This window comes from Lathamus discolor, chromosome Z (genome assembly GCF_037157495.1).
Source record: "Lathamus discolor isolate bLatDis1 chromosome Z, bLatDis1.hap1, whole genome shotgun sequence".
NCBI lineage: Eukaryota > Metazoa > Chordata > Aves > Psittaciformes > Psittacidae > Lathamus > Lathamus discolor.
In genome coordinates, this window is record NC_088909.1 from 110678095 (window position 1) to 110693744 (window position 15650).

A 15650-nucleotide genomic window follows, 5' to 3' on the forward strand; every position below is an offset into this window, starting at 1 on the left:
TTTTCTCCTTGCCTAGCTTGAGGGCAGATGTGGAGCTTAGGTCCTATTTCTATTACATCTCTGTGCTACATCTGGTTTCTGCTCTCTCCTGGAGCTGGCTCAGACTTGAGCAGCATGCAGTCTTTCCTCCTGGGATACTAATGGAGCTCTTTCCTCAGATTTTTAGGAAACCACTGAGAGAGTAATTCTTTTGTGAGCATTTTTCCCCTGTCAGATTTGGCCAGTTGATTCAGAAACTACGGGGATTTGTAACATCTGGCATCCTCACAGGTGTCTTTTTATAGGAAAACAAGTTAAGAAAGAAAACCTTGCTTTTTCTCATGTAAAACAAATTGCATGTTTTCTCTTAAAGGGCCAGTTCACAATGAACTTGCATTCCAGCCTCCTATATCAAATCATCCTGGTGAGTAAAATCTAACATGTAATGCTAATGTTGTGGAAGCTAATAACTTCCCGGTTTGAGTCTGTTGGTTTTTTTTTTGTGTGTGTGTTTGGATATTTTTTGTATCAAATACTCTAAAATTTGAGGTATATATTCAAAAGGGAAGGAAGGAAAGAGAACCGTTTTGTGGTAAGTCTTTTGAATTCAGATGTCTCTTTTGGAACGGTGACGTAGGCTGCAAACTGAATTCAGTTTAGATGCCTAAGTCAAGAACTGCAGTCCTCAAACATACACTGGAGGTGTCTGAACTCTGAATATCCTTGATCATAACCTTTGCGAGGTGCCTGAAGTTGTACTTTTTTGGTTGCTTAGAGCCATCATGGACCTTAAGTCATGCCAAAGCCCTCTCTCATCCATAATCCAGAAGTCTATCATCACAGCCAGATAGACTGAAAGATAGATATTGTCCTTGCATTTTGGTGCTCAAGTTCCTCTTTGGGCCTCTGTGTAGAACCTTGCTCTTTCCAGGAGTCTTCATTAATGTAGCAGTTCATGGAACCAAGGAGGTCTTGTCTTGCAGTACAAGCTGGCTCCATTGCAGGTACAAGGTGATACTCTGTTTTTAACAACAGCAAAGCTGTTGCTTGCACAGGGAAGCTGCATAGGTGAAAAGCTTGAAAGTTTAAATTGTTTGTTAATTGAAAAGTGACTAAATCAGTATCAGAAAAAAACTGTGATAACTGCTGGCTGAACTTAACTGTAGGTAAATTGTGTTTTATTTTATTTACTATGTCTCTTTTACCCTATTGATTGAGCTATTGATTTCACCCTATTCATTCCTTGGAGACATGAGTATTCATTTGAAGATAAAATAATTTAAAGGAATTCAGGCACCTTGGTTTATTCTTTCCTAAAAAACAGAACAACAATTTCTTCAGGCAAGTAGGTGTGCTCTTGGGTGCTGCTGTTTGTAACAAATGAATACATGTCAAGGTCCTGGAGATGGTCTTTTGCTCCTGGCTTATCAGGATGTTGTGTTTAGGTCCTTTTCTGCTTACCCTGTTTTGAATCCAGTGTAGTGCTGATTTTCTTTGTCCTCCCCAGCAAACTGCTGTGTTAGCCTTTTGTGGAAATGTGCCCTTGTAGTCAGCAAAGGGGCCGAGTCCCCAGAATCCCCAGCAACTTCAGCTTATGCCAACTTTAGGTTTTAGCGTGTCTGAAGAGAAAAACTCTTAACACTTGAAAGCAAACACAATAAGCTGTGTGGAAGGCTTGACAATCCAATTGCTCCCAGGTAGCACACAAGCAGCAGGTACACGTATATAAAGTCACTTGGTGTTTTGTCAGGTTTCCTCACTTACTTGAGTGTTTGGGTTTCATACAATGTATTACTTTATGTTAAAGAACAAAATCAAGCAATAGTTGGAAGGTGCAGGAATGCAGACGGCTTACAGAATCTAACTGGAATTATAAATGGTACCGAGACTTGTAAGGTCTTAACTACAAAACCTCTTCACATCAGTGTGTGCTCAAAAATGACAAACCCATGTTCATTGTAGCATGTAGCATTTTTCTGTGCTAGCAGACGTGCCTTTGTCTATCTGAACTTGGCTTATGTGAATATACACTCTTACTCTGAATGACAAATGCAGTTTCAGAAGGCTTAATTGATTACCTGGAATGGGTTTATAGTTTTTCTTTTTGTGCATTGTGGTCAGCTAATCATGTATATTCTTTAGCTCCAGAATATTGGTGTTCAATCGCTTATTTTGAAATGGATGTGCAAGTTGGGGAAACATTTAAGGTCCCTTCAAGCTGTCCGATTGTGACTGTTGATGGATATGTGGATCCTTCTGGAGGAGATCGCTTTTGCCTGGGCCAGCTTTCCAACGTGCATAGAACAGAAGCCATTGAGAGAGCAAGGTAATCCGCACATCTCAAAAGCTCCAGCTGTCTGTGGTATTTCATAACATTTTGTTTCTGCCTTCAGTGTGTGCCTCCCTTTTCAAACTACAAGTATGGTATGTTTCTTTTAACTGAATTAACTGCAGCAGAGTGTATCTTTCTAGGCCACTGCTGTTAGGCATTCAAAATGTGAACTGCCTGACAAAGACCCTCAGTGCTTTGCAGAAGCACGTTGCTTTTCATTGCTCTCAAAGGCTCTGCTGTCAGGGATAAAATTAGCAACCCGTGCCATTATGTATGCAGGCTGAATATTAGCTCTCCACACCAGAGAGTGATGTGAGAATAGTAGCAATATATAGATTTGTCAAAGAAGCAAAGGAACATTGATGGAGAGCTATTTGGATTTTCATTCATTCTCACCATGCACGTGCTAGGCTTTGTGGAAGCCCAGAGAACTGAAGCCATCTTGCTGCTTTTTTTTTTTTCCTCTCTTTGAAACAAAAAAAGAAGAAAATTATTCCATGTCTTCAGAAATGTGCATTGTGACAAGCACAGATTTGCATTGTGACAAGTAAGATGCTAGATTGCTGTAATGTGATCCAAATGAAAAAACAGTTCTGCATTAGAATGTGGCTTTGTGTATGTACTTGAGTGACTTTCTGTGCTGGAGTACTTGTGGGTGATTTTCCACTTCTGAACAGAGCTGAATGTGTTTGGTATCCCGTCTCTGTACTGCCAGTGAGTGCAGTAGTTGCTGCTCAGATATCACAGTTTCTGCATTCTGTCCATGTAGATCTTTGCATGGTATTACAGTATTTTTTACTGTACTGATTTTTTGTAACTATCTACTAACTTATACCTCAGATAATAATTAGAATTTCAAATCCTTCAGTGAGTGGAGTGTAAATTAAGGCACCACAGATAACTGCTGGAGACCTAGGGTTATTTAGTAAAGTGTGATTTATAGTATGCATACATGGGTGCATTGTACCTGTTTTGTTTTTTTTTAAGGTTGCACATAGGTAAGGGAGTGCAGCTGGAGTGCAAAGGCGAAGGTGACGTGTGGGTTAGATGCCTCAGTGACCATGCGGTCTTCGTCCAGAGTTACTACCTGGATAGAGAAGCAGGGCGTGCTCCAGGGGATGCTGTTCACAAGATTTACCCAAGTGCATATATAAAGGTTAGTTTGATGTTCCCGGATGAAAATTGTGGGGGAAATAGCATTTGGTTCTGGTATATGTTGGGAAAGTGATGAGATACTGAAATAAATGTAACTTTTGTTTTTGATTATCTTTTAAAAAAAGCCCTAAAATTCCCATTTCATAAGTCTCCTGAGGTTTTAAAATTACTCTAAAATGAAAGTATCATCTAGCTACTACAGAAATGACTAATCTTGTATTTCATCACAGTCTTAATGGCAGGTTTTTATATTTTTAGCCTTACAGTTTTAAATTAACTGCTACTAAATTTGTTAGCATAGGTTATCTGTTTCTTTACCTCCAAAGCAAGAAGAGTTGGGAAAGTGCAGAAGTGATCCAGGGGTCACTTGAGTTGCATGGAAACAAATTATTTTCAACAGGTTGTTACTCAGAGGTGCCTCTGTCAGACGTGAAACTTTATTTAGCACAAGTCACACTTGTAAAAAAAGTAATTCTTGAGAGAAACTGCTTGAAGTTTGGAGTTACTTATTTTTAATCCTCAGTTTTGCAGGCAGGTTGTGTAATGAAGGTGAAAGAAACCCTGTCAGCCTCTGTGTACAAGGTTTCTAGTACAAGAACAGAATTCCTGTATACATTAGTGCCAAACCTGAACACAAAGGTAAAAAATGCCACCAACCCAAAATCTGGCTGCTGAAACCTCAGGCCAATCAATTATCAGTGTTTCTTTTAAATACAATAACACATTTCCATGAAGCAGTGAAGAATGAAGTCTGACAAAGTTAAGCAGGACTTGCTGGCTTCCATTTTTATTTATATGCCTATTTTGTGTAAATACGGATATTTAACTAAAAAGTTGGTATTTTAGCAGCATGTAGTATCCTTCAGACTTTGATCCTGCGGTCAGTTCCACACAAGCTACTGCTGCAGCCTTCTCAGCTCAGCCAGGTTCTGGAACTGCCAGTGTGGTAACATGAAGAGTGTTTATGAATCACCTTTAATCTGTTAGAAATTAAACTAGTAAGAGAGGATTTGCTTTACCTAACTGTATGGTGAGACTGTAGGATTTGCTTTGGGAAAGCAGAGTTTTCCAGATTATTTGGGGTGGGAGATGAGGAATTTTTTCCTTCACTGATTTCTGTAAATCTGCATAATCTAATATTTCTTTTTTTAAAGGTGTTTGACTTGCGCCAGTGCCATCGTCAGATGCAGCAGCAGGCTGCCACTGCCCAAGCTGCTGCTGCTGCTCAAGCTGCAGCAGTAGCAGGAAACATCCCTGGACCAGGATCAGTAGGTGGAATAGCCCCAGCCATTAGTGAGTACATCAACTGCTTGGTCTCCTTTATTCCTTACCTGAAAATAAAGGACAGAGTTCTGCCTTGTAACAGCACCCATCCACCTGCTGCCCCCAGAACAGCACAAGTGAAGTGGGAGCGAGGTAGCAGCAGTGAGGCAAGGTGGGGCTGGGTGGCATCATGATCATTCTGTGTTCATCCACTTTTTACCTGCTCTACACACCAGTCTTCAGGAAATATTGGATATAGAAGTGGCTGCTTATTGTACTGCTTATTAAGAAGTACTTACTGTATTTCTTGGAGTGCAATAAGCAGATCCACTTCAATTTTTGCAGTACAATGGAGAACACATCATATGCGAGGTGAAATAGTGTACCCTGTTACTTTAAACAAAGATACTTCGGGGCTGCTTAGACTAGAGCTTTTGAAAAAATAGTCTTTGAGATCTAATCTCATGAAAATAGTGTTCAAAACAATGGGATTACTGGGCAACAAAGTCCTTGACTAGGTTTAGGGAAACATAATACTAAGATTCTTGAGATGAGGAAAAAAGAGTGTCATGGTGTTTAGTGATGGGTTTTTTTTTGGGGGGGTTTTTTTAAGTTATTCTGGGGTAAAGTTTCCTTAATTACTAAATTCTAGATCCTTGAACTTGTACTTCAGTATTGTTTAAGAGCATAAGTACTAACATGTCTCAGGCTGCTTTATAGAATCATGGAATCATAGAATAGTTAGGGTTGGAAAGGACCTTAAGATCATCTCGTTCCAACCCCTCTGCCATGGGCAGGGACGTCTCACAGTAGACCTTGTCACCCAAGGCTGTGTCCAGCCTGGCCTTGAACACTGCCAGGGGTGGAGCATTTACCACTTCTCTGGGCAGCCCATTCCAGTGCCTCACGACCCTTGCAGTAAAGAACTTATTCCTGTGTGCCATAGCATTTCCTGAATTCCATGTGGCTCTTTCTGGCTATCCTAAAAATCACTGAGGGCATTTGGGGAATGTATGTAACTTTTTGTCTTAGCCGTACGTGTGATTTGAAGCTTGCCAGCTCTATTAATCTTTTTATTAGATGTAAGTAATGTCATTTGTTAATCCAGCTTCTTGCAGGGGGTAAGCCTGAGTTCTATGTTGAAAATGCAGCATTCGGCAGACCTCAAGAATAAGTATTTTCTGACTGTATTTCCTAAATAAGGTTTACATGCATTGTATCACGTAAGATACTGGGTTTCATCATGTCCGCTTTATCATAAGCGATTCAATATTTCGAAGTTGAAGAACGATGAAAAAAACAACTAATTAAAAGAAATGCAAAATAATTGCTGTGTTCCATCCCTGGCAGTGTTCAAGGCCAGGTTGGAGAGAGTCTTGGGTGACATGGTCTAGTGTGAGGCGTCCTTGCCCATGGCAGGGAGTTGGGACTGGGTAATCTTAAGGTCCTTTCCAACCCAAACCATTCTGTGATTCTGTAATTTGTGATAGCAAAGATCTAGAAATATGGATTGGCTTTAGCTGTGGTTAGAGGGAACTGTACGTGAAGGAAGACCCAAACAAACATGAGTGGCTAAAACAGATAATGGAAGAACATGTCCATGAACACTTACTTGAAACCTCTCCTGTTTAGGTTTGTCAGCTGCTGCTGGAATTGGTGTAGATGATCTTCGCCGCTTATGCATACTCAGGATGAGTTTCGTGAAAGGTTGGGGACCTGATTACCCAAGGCAGAGCATCAAAGAGACACCGTGCTGGATTGAAATTCACTTACACCGTGCGCTCCAGCTTCTAGATGAAGTACTTCATACCATGCCTATTGCAGACCCACAACCTTTAGACTGAGATCCTTGTGCTGCACTGCTGTGGGCCATTATATTGTGAGGATGGTGGATTGTAAAATACAATTCTGTTTATAACCTGAAGATATATTTTACTTTTGTTTTGCTTAATCTTCTTAAAACAGGTTTTAAAAATGCGTTTGCCGCCTTGCTCTTAGCAGAAAGAAACTGAACATGCAGAATTTGAATTTCAGTTATTTTCAGAACTTAAATGTCGTAATACAGGGCTTAAAGTGAAAGGTAAATGCCTTATAGAGACTTTACAGTGTTGGGTTTGTTCCCTGCGAAAATTTTCCTTCTCTACTGTGGCATCTTGGTGATAAGCCTCACAGGAGCCTTTTGTATGCAGAATATATATTATATATATATATTTATATCTGAAAATTCCTTCTAGTAGTTACAAGCATTTACCTTATAGCAGCTTTACAATTCAGACTGATTTGTGATGTTCTTTTTAGGGAACAATGGTTAACAGAAGAGTTCTTTATTTTGTTGACTATCTTCTTATGATTTTTCCAGATTAAAACATAGAAGCTGCCAAAAATTGAGGGATGAGACATACGTTGTTGGCATTGATCTGAAATAGCAAGGAAAAGAAACGTGGCTTTTCCTTCACCAGTTTTTAAAAAAGATATCTTTAGATTTTTATTTATATAGACACATGAGTTTTAAAACACTAAACGAAATGGATACTTTCAGTGCTGGCACTCAGATCTAACATGAAATACCCAGTCTGCCACTGAAGTTGCCACTGAAATTGCATATCGAGTACCTAATGGCAGGAACGTATTTTCATAATTACTACTGACTTATATGATTTTACTCAAGTAAAACCTGGCAGGTATTTTAAAAAGTTGCATGACTCTTTTTACTTGCATATACCATTAAATCATGTATAATAATAATACATCAATATTTAGGATTTGGTTTTTTGTATCTGTTCACCATTTCCACTCAGGGCAAGATGGCAAACTTGTTTTTATACCTCTCGGTTATTTTAAGCCCTATGCCATCAATGACCGTATCAATTGGCAATGACTTTGTATAGAGAATTTACAGTAGAAAAAACCCTGCAAATCTATTGACTGTATGACAGATACAATATGTATGCTTTCTCTCTAGCTAATAGTATAAATAAAACTATGAAAACCCTGATTTTTATAAATTTAACTTGCTTCTGTTATGTAATTTTGCACCATGAAATCATTGATCTGGAGTGATGGATTAGTGTCCTTTGCAAGACCAGCAGCAGCAGCCAGTAGTGGTAGGAATTTTTCTTGGCCATGAAGCCAGTCCAGTTTTACTTCCTTTCAGTGCTTCTTGATGGAAATGTGTCCTGAGGGTATCTCTTTTGGCTCTTTGAGGGGGCCTGAGGAGGGAGCAGGAATTCCTTATTTTCCCATGTATGTGTGGAGAGCTCAGTTAAGCAGGCTTAGAAGTACATAGACTCCAGCTTAAATCTCTCAAGCCATGCCAGTTTGGTCTGCCTGTCATGCTGTTCTGAGCTGACCTGGCAGCATAGCTGTAGTGGTTAACATAAGTAGAAGACTTGGAAGAGAGTATTCGGAAGCTTTTTGCCAAGTTTCTTGCATAGTTTCAGGAATCTGCTTAGGGCTGTGACACACAGTGCTTAGGTGCTGCTTTCCCCGTGTGCTGACATTCTTAGGCAGGCAGTCAGCAGTCACTGTTTCTGTCTTAGCGACAGCCAGAAATGTATGAGTTTTCTCTGTATTTTCATTAACAGTGTTTCCTTCTTCGGACTTGCCTCTAATGAGCTCATTGTTGGGTGGGTTTTTACCATCTTTGCAGCAACTTCTTGATGTTTTGAAAACGGTGTTTGCCTTTCTCAAGGCCTTCGGTTTAAAACCTTTTTTATTTCCCTTTCTTAATGATGCAGTTTGTCTGAAAAGCAAGGTCCTTGAGGAGCGTTTTGATAAGAGGCTTCTGACTACATCCTCAGAGAAGCTTATTAACCTGCGGCTCAGTAACACTTCATCCACAACTGAAAACTTGATCTGGGGGAAGAAATGAAAAACCTGACCACACATTCTTCTTGCCAGCCTCCCCTTTGAATTGCCAGTCCTGCTCATACAGCGGGGTTTGAGGTGCCTCGGGTTTTGGGAAGTGCCTTCCATCTGATCAATTTCTTGTAATAGACTGTTTGATTAGGAGGCCATGTGCTTGTGCTGTGTTGAACTTAGTGTTTTTGCAAGGTGCTCATCCTTGTGGATGACTGATCTATGTATGGCTACTTCACAGAAAACCCTTTGTACCAGTTGCTCTCATTTTGATTGTGCCAAATTTTGACAAAACAGTGAAAGATTGTTGATTTTCTCGCCTCTAATACAGTCGGAAAGAATTCAGCTGTTAAAGAGTTCTTCTCTTTTTGCAGATATTTTTGAAATCTCCTTAAGCCTCTACCTGCAGTGAATGGTACCCATGGTGTTGTATTTAGATGGCCAGGAATGTTCAGGGTAGAACAGCAAAATAATGTCATATGAGTTTATTGGAACCAAGAAATCAGGCTCCACATGAGGAGAAACCTGAACATTGTGTAAGTCAGTAAAGATACTGAAATGGCATTCATCTTCTCCAGCAGGCCATTACCGATAAGGTGCAGCTCTAACTGTTAAAGGGCAAAATGAGAGACTCTTATTCTTAGTTTTTAATACTCCTTTAATGTAATTTCTGTGCTTTTATTTCTTACCACAAGGCATAGAAGGCAGCACATAGCGAATTGGAAACCTTTCAGCAGCGGCACATTGAATCTCTGGCAGTCCTGCATTTACATCTCTTTCTCAGATTCAAGGAAGAGCTACAGCTCCTTGACAGCCGTGACGATCCCCATACGTGCCGTAGGCAGGGATGTCGGAGTCGCATCTCTTCAGCTCTGAATGTCTCAGGTTCAGTGAGCTCAACAAGTACATTTTTCAGCCAGCAATCTCCTGCTTGCGATCCTGTGCCTGTGTCTGCTCTGCTGAGTTCTCTCGGTGAAGTAATCACCCCTGTGCTTCTCACTCTCAGTTATGTCCTCCTCAAGCCCAGCATTGTGCGTGGGGCACTGTGTAATTTCACTGAAGAGCTGGGATTAGCACCGGAAGCTTTAGCCGGCTTTAGCTGTGTTATTGTGAGCTGTGTTATTGTGTGTTATTGAAAGCGAGGGCATTTGAAGTTAACACAGAGTAGAGGTGTAGGAGAGGAAGCCTTTTATGCTGGAATGGTTTTAAGTTACTCAGTTCTAATAGGAATTCTAACTGGACTCCCCTCTGTGATATAGATCACTTCATTAACAGCTTATGCCTACAGGAGACCTGGGAAGAGCTCTGGCTGCTTTATAGATGGGCACCTCAAGTACAGAGGAGACAAGACAGTCTCTCCCAGCCACAGAACAGGTAGCAGCAGTAGTCATTGAACTTGTGTCCAACTCCTGTGCCTTACCTTTGAGACCATCTTACTTCTTGTGACACTTCCAACGACAACAGCATCCTCTCTGCGTAGCTCAGGAACAACTGCCTCAGTTCTTTTACTAGGAACCATTAAAAACAATTCCAATGCCAGTGTGTATAGGGGCACTCCTGCCCCTGAACCCATCAAATGTTGTTTACATCTTGGTGGTGGTCTTTATTGACACCTCTCTAATCTCTTCTTGGAAGAGTAAGCGCTTTAGAAAGGACTGTCTCCTTGACCTGCATCTGTACTCTGCTGCTCAGGGTGACTAGGCTCGCTGGTCACTTCTCTAATGCAGCCAGTTAAAAGACAGCCAGATGGGTCTGCCTCTAAGTGGGATTCAGGCTTGGTTTAAGAAATCCTCTTTCCTCCCCACCCTCCTCCTGCCAGGCCTCAAGCTACTTCACATCTGCTCTGAAATCGGAAGACGTTTCATTGTCAGGTACTGAGAAGGACACAATTTTTGGGAGGTGACTTTCTTTTTTGTTGTTTTAAAAGACATAAACATTAAAAGCGATGGTCTTGCCTGGCCCTGTGGATGCCAGGAGCGTTTCCATGACTGGCAACAGGTTTTTGGGGGCCACAGCACTGTTGTTGGGACTGAGATTTGCAAGTCCCTATCATAGGTGTTCATGTTACTCATGAGCACTAAGCTGGTCGCGCCTACCCCTCTTGCAGTTTACTCAGCTCTTTGTTCCTGGGAAGGAAAAGGAAACCAGTGGAAAGCATTTCTGCAGCAGTCATGCAGGAGCTGGGTGCTGCATGTACCTTTTTGTCACATCACCACCTCCAGAATGCTCTGCTCTTCTCGACAGCGTTTCTGAAGGGATCAGGGAGGTGTGAGCATGTGTTTAGGGCTGCTGGGGTCCCCAGGAACTGCCCTGGCTTCTCACTTGGTGAGACCTGGTGGAAAGCAGAGGTGCTGCCCATGAAAACCTCAGAGATTCCGGCACTGTTGGCTGCTGTTGTGCCTTGGTACCATCACTCCTAAATTTACAGGACATGAGCCTTTCGAGCTCACCAGAATCACCCAGTGCTTTCCTGCTCTGGTACCTCTTTCTGTGTCTTCTCGGTGAAGTTTGGTACCACCACAAAGCTGTGATTGAGCTGGGTTGAGAGCTGGGAAGCACCAGAACCCAAAACTCCCCATGAGAGGGGTTTTTTTAGCACGAAAGCCTAGCTAAGCATTTCTGCTTTCGGCCATTGCCTTTTGATAAGCGGTCAACGGAATTCCCAGTAGTTCCTTTGTAGCTTACTGTATGTTTTTCATTAGACCTAGTTTGTGGATAATATACTGTAGTTAACTTTCCTGAAATTCTGTAACAGAGTATGTTTTTGATTAAAAAAGGTTAAAGAGTCAAGTCTTTGGCTTGTTTATTGCCTTCAGTGGTAGTGCTTACCCTGTTTGTGTCTGGCTGTCAGAGCTGATAGCCACGGTCTGGAGCTGGGTCAGGGCTGCGGTTTCGGAGCATCCTTTCCTCAGCATCCTCTGTGTGGATACTGGGCTGCAGCCAGCATTGAATGCAAAGACAAGTGTGTGTCCAGTGTGGTAGGATCCCTGGGTGACCAAAGGCACGGAGGTACCTGTCTGGTTTAACCTGTTGGAGCACAACAGGTCTGTGGGTGTTGATATTGATGGAAATTACTTATTTTAAGCCAGCAGCCAAGCTCTGTGTGTTCTTGGAGCAAGGGACAGGGCTCTGCAGTTGCATTTGTTGGTGTGAGATTGCTGTCCTGTGTGTGGGAGTTCAGTTCCATCCTTAACACAATCCCCAGCACAAACACAGGCTGGGGGAGACCGGATGGAGCAGCCCTGAGGAGAAGGACTTGGGGTGCTGGGTGAGGAGAAGCTCCCCATGACCCGGCTTCAGTGAGCGCTTGAGCCCAGACCCCCCCCCGTGTGCTGGGCTGCACCCCCAGAGCGTGAGCAGCAGCTCAGGGAGGGGATCCTGCCCCTCTGCTGCGCTCTGGGGAGACCCCCCCTGCAGCCCTGATCCAGCTCTGGGGCAGCAGCACAAGAGGGACGTGGAGCTGCTGGAGCGAGGCCAGAGGAGGCCATGGAGCTGCTGCGAGGGCTGGAGCAGCTCTGCTCTGGAGCCAGGCTGAGAGAGCTGGGCTGGGGCAGCCTGGACAAGAGAAGGCTCCTGAAGGGGAGACCTGAGAGCAGCTCCAGTGCCTAAAGGGGCTCCAGGAAAGCTGGAGAGGGGCTTGGGACAAGGGCCTGTAGGGACAGGCCAAGGGGAATGGCTTGAACCTGCCCGAGGGGAGACTGAGCTGAGCTCTGAGGCAGAAGCTCTTCCCTGTGAGGGTGCTGAGGCGCTGGCACAGGGTGCCCAGAGGAGCTGTGGCTGCCCCATCCCTGGCAGTGCTCAAGGCCAGGTTGGACACAGGGGCTTGGAGCAAGCTGCTCCAGTGGAAGGGGTCCCTGCCCTGGCAGGGGTTGGAGCTGGAGGAGCTTTAAGCTCCCTTCCAGCACAAACCAGTCTGGGGTTCTGTGATTTATGGGACATGGGGCTCATGGCTCCTGTGGTTGTTGGGGCTTCCCTGGCATGGAAGGGCTGGTGATAGTGCCACTGAAGGCATCCTGAGCTTGTTCTCACTGTGTCTCTGCGATGATGTCCCGCAGCACCATTCCGCTTCACGGCTGTGCCTTGTGCCCGGGTCAAGAGGGTCTCTGCTGCCCGAGCGGTTGGGATAATCCCCATCCCATGCCAGGCCCCTGCCCGCCGCGCTGCCACCGGCATTCCCACTGGGCACAGGCGTGACCAAGGCCTGGCCGGTGCAGCCCCGTGGCCGCGGCTGTGCCCCGTGGCTGGGCTCGGGCCGCGGCGCGGTGCCGGCCGGGTCGGTGCCGCTAGGTGTCCGTAGTGCTCCGCGCTGAGGAGCCGCGGCTCCGCTGGGGGGAACGGGGGCGCGGGGAGCGGGCGGCTTCAGGAGCATCCCTGAGGGTCCCGTCCCCTTTGGTCGCTGCATCCCAGCCATGGGAGGTACCAGGGATGGGGTGGTTCTGTCGGGTGCAGGTGTCGGGGGGAAGCTCTGCATAGAATCGTAGGGCACTGGTTTGGGTGGATGGAGCAGAGCCCCAGCCCTGGCAGCATCTCCATGGCCTTGCTCCAGTGGGGTGCCGCTGAGTGACCTCCCGATGCCAGGCTGTGTCCTGCTCACGTTGCCTTTCATGTAACCATAGAATTAAGTTGGAAAAGAGCTTCAAGCTCATCCAGTCCGTCCGTTCCCCAGCACTGCCGAGGCCACCACTGACCCACGGCACTGAGGCCTCGTCTCCATGGTGTGTGAGCACTTGCAGGGACGGTGCCTGCAGCCCTGCCCTGGGCAGCCTGTTCCAATGCCTGAGCACCCTCTGGGGCAGGAGTGTTCTGTAACCTCCAATCGATACCTCTCCTCCCATCACCGTCCCCCCCAGTCTGAGGGAGGTTTGCACCCTGTGCTTCACACAGAGCGCTCTAACGATGCCTTTGGAAGTCATCGTGTCCCCTCTGTGCCATGAGCTGCCTTCTCCTGTCTGTCCTCCCCTCTTCTGACCCTAGTTCTGTTGTTGGAAGGAGCCTACTTCGCTCTGTCTGGTCCTTGTGCTGGCTCACGATGCAGTGTGCTCAGATACTGCAGCAATGTCAGCGCAGATCTGTTCTTGCTCCCTGATGAAGCGTCCTTCCTTCCCCATTTCTTAGCATGGGGCACCTGCAGGAGGGAGCAGCTCCCTCCAGGACGGGGCATTTTTGTCCAGAACCAGTTTATGGTTGTTCTGTAGGGGAAATGGAAACAGCCGCTCCTGCTGGCAGCGCGCAGGGATGCGCTGACATGTGTTACTGCCCGGCCAAAGATCTTAGATACCTGAGGCTGCTTTGCTTTGGGAGGATTCATCTCCCTGCCTCAGCATGGGCTGTAAACACATTCCCGGAGTACATGGTGGTGATGGAGCTTGTGGTCCTCAAAGCCACCTCCCTGGCGCTCATGGCCTGAAATCTGTTCATTCTCTTCAAGGGGACAGAAAGGAGATTACTCCCTTTTAATAACTAAATATTTCAATAATGTCTTGGGAAGAGATCAAAGGGTATTTAAATTCACTTCACTTGGAGAAGTTTCCGTGCTGCAGCAAGAGGCCTCAGACATAAAACCTCTGGCAGCGAGGAGCTAAACCCTCGTCCTTTCCAGACACACATCAGCATCCTCAGCCCCAGCCCCTCCAACGTGTGTTATTTACAGCGCCCGTTGCACTGCCGGTTACCCTGGCCTTGCACGAGACGGGCACGGGCTCAGAACACGCCGCTTCCCATCCATCTGCTGTCATGAATGGTATTTTTCCATGCTCGGGAGCGCTTGTGATGGGTGACTCAACCCACCTGGAATCTCGTCCACGGAAGGGGAAGCACCCGGCAGCGGCACGGGCCACTGCCCTGCTGCCAGCAGGCAGGTCAGGGCGGCCGAGCGAGGCCAACGCTGGTATTCCTGTAGGAAGTTCAAAGGAAGCTTTAAATTCACTTTTCCTTTCATCCTCGGCAGCTCTGCGCGGCTCCCTTGGCTCGGCTGCAGCCGGGGGGCTCCGGAGAGGCTGAGTTGGCACCAGCCTGGGTTGGCATCTGCCACAAGCCCCGCAGGACCATTGCTGTCAGGGTCCCATCCCTGCTCTGCTGCAGCAGCATCTGCTTGCTCCGATAGCCCAGTCCCTGCGTTGGGAAGCGTCCTCTGGCTCCTCGTTGGGAGCAAGGGCAGGAATAGGGATGTGAAGCTGCAGCCTCTCCGGATATTCGCTGTCAGCGCTGAGGCTGCTGCTCAGGAGCTGTGGTGTGTGGGTGGAAGTGGCGCGGGCTGGCCCTGAGCTCAGCACCTCCTGTTGGGTCCTGAAAACCAGCCATGGTCCAAGTGTCCACAGGGCTCACACTGGGGCAGCAGGTACAGCACAGGGGCTGGCAACAGGATGCTGTGTGTTAAAACCAGTAAATAAATAAACAAACCCCTTTTGTGCTTATTTATGCCCTTATTTATGTGTAAATGAATAAACAAACCCCAGCTGCTCCTTCACTTGTGTGAGCACCGGGGCTGCTGCACTGGGGCAGGGAGCTGCACACAGGGATCCTCTCTGCCCTTGGAACAAGAGCTCCCTTCTCCATGTCCTGTAAGGACACTTACATCGGCTGTAGCTCCGACAGGTAGAAGGGCAATGCTTCCCTTGGGATGAGGCTGCCCATGCATCAGGACTCAGGAAAGAAGCTGGGTTTTGGGTTGGAATGGGGAGTTTGGGGGGGAGCTTACCTATGGATGGGTGAGCTCCTGTGTCAGGCCAGGAAGGAGCTCTCTGCCCGTGGGCAGCTCCTGATCCTGCCCTGCAGGCACAAGCAAGCTGGAGAGGGGCAGCTCTGCTCTGGAGCCAGGCTGAGAGAGCTGGGCTGGGGCAGCCTGGAGAAGAGAAGGCTCCTGAAGGGGAGACCTGAGAGCAGCTCCAGTGCCTAAAGGGGCTGCAGGAAACCTGGAGAGGGGCTTGGGACAAGGGCCTGTAGGGACAGGCCAAGGGGAATGGCTTGAACCTGCCCGAGGGGAGACTGAGCTGAGCTCTTAGGCAGAAGCTCTTCCCTGTGAGGGTGCTGAGGCGCTGGCACAGGGTGCCCAGAGAAGCTGTGG

The 15650-nt window shown here is 46.2% G+C and overlaps 1 protein-coding gene across 4 annotated transcripts in view; it reads left to right on the top strand.

Moving 5' to 3' along the window:
• SMAD4 (SMAD family member 4) overlaps nt 1-11377 on the top strand; it is a 29615-nt gene extending 18238 nt beyond the window's left edge. For all 4 annotated transcript variants that reach the window (XM_065661582.1, XM_065661586.1, XM_065661584.1 and 1 more), the window contains 5 exons: nt 353-403; nt 2122-2305; nt 3299-3467; nt 4621-4759; nt 6362-11377. In XM_065661582.1, the coding sequence (XP_065517654.1) occupies nt 353-403; nt 2122-2305; nt 3299-3467; nt 4621-4759; nt 6362-6573 (755 nt within the window). In that variant the 3' untranslated portion in view covers nt 6574-11377. The remainder of the gene's footprint in view (nt 1-352; nt 404-2121; nt 2306-3298; nt 3468-4620; nt 4760-6361) is intronic.
• The last annotated feature ends 4273 nt before the right edge of the window (nt 11378-15650 follow it).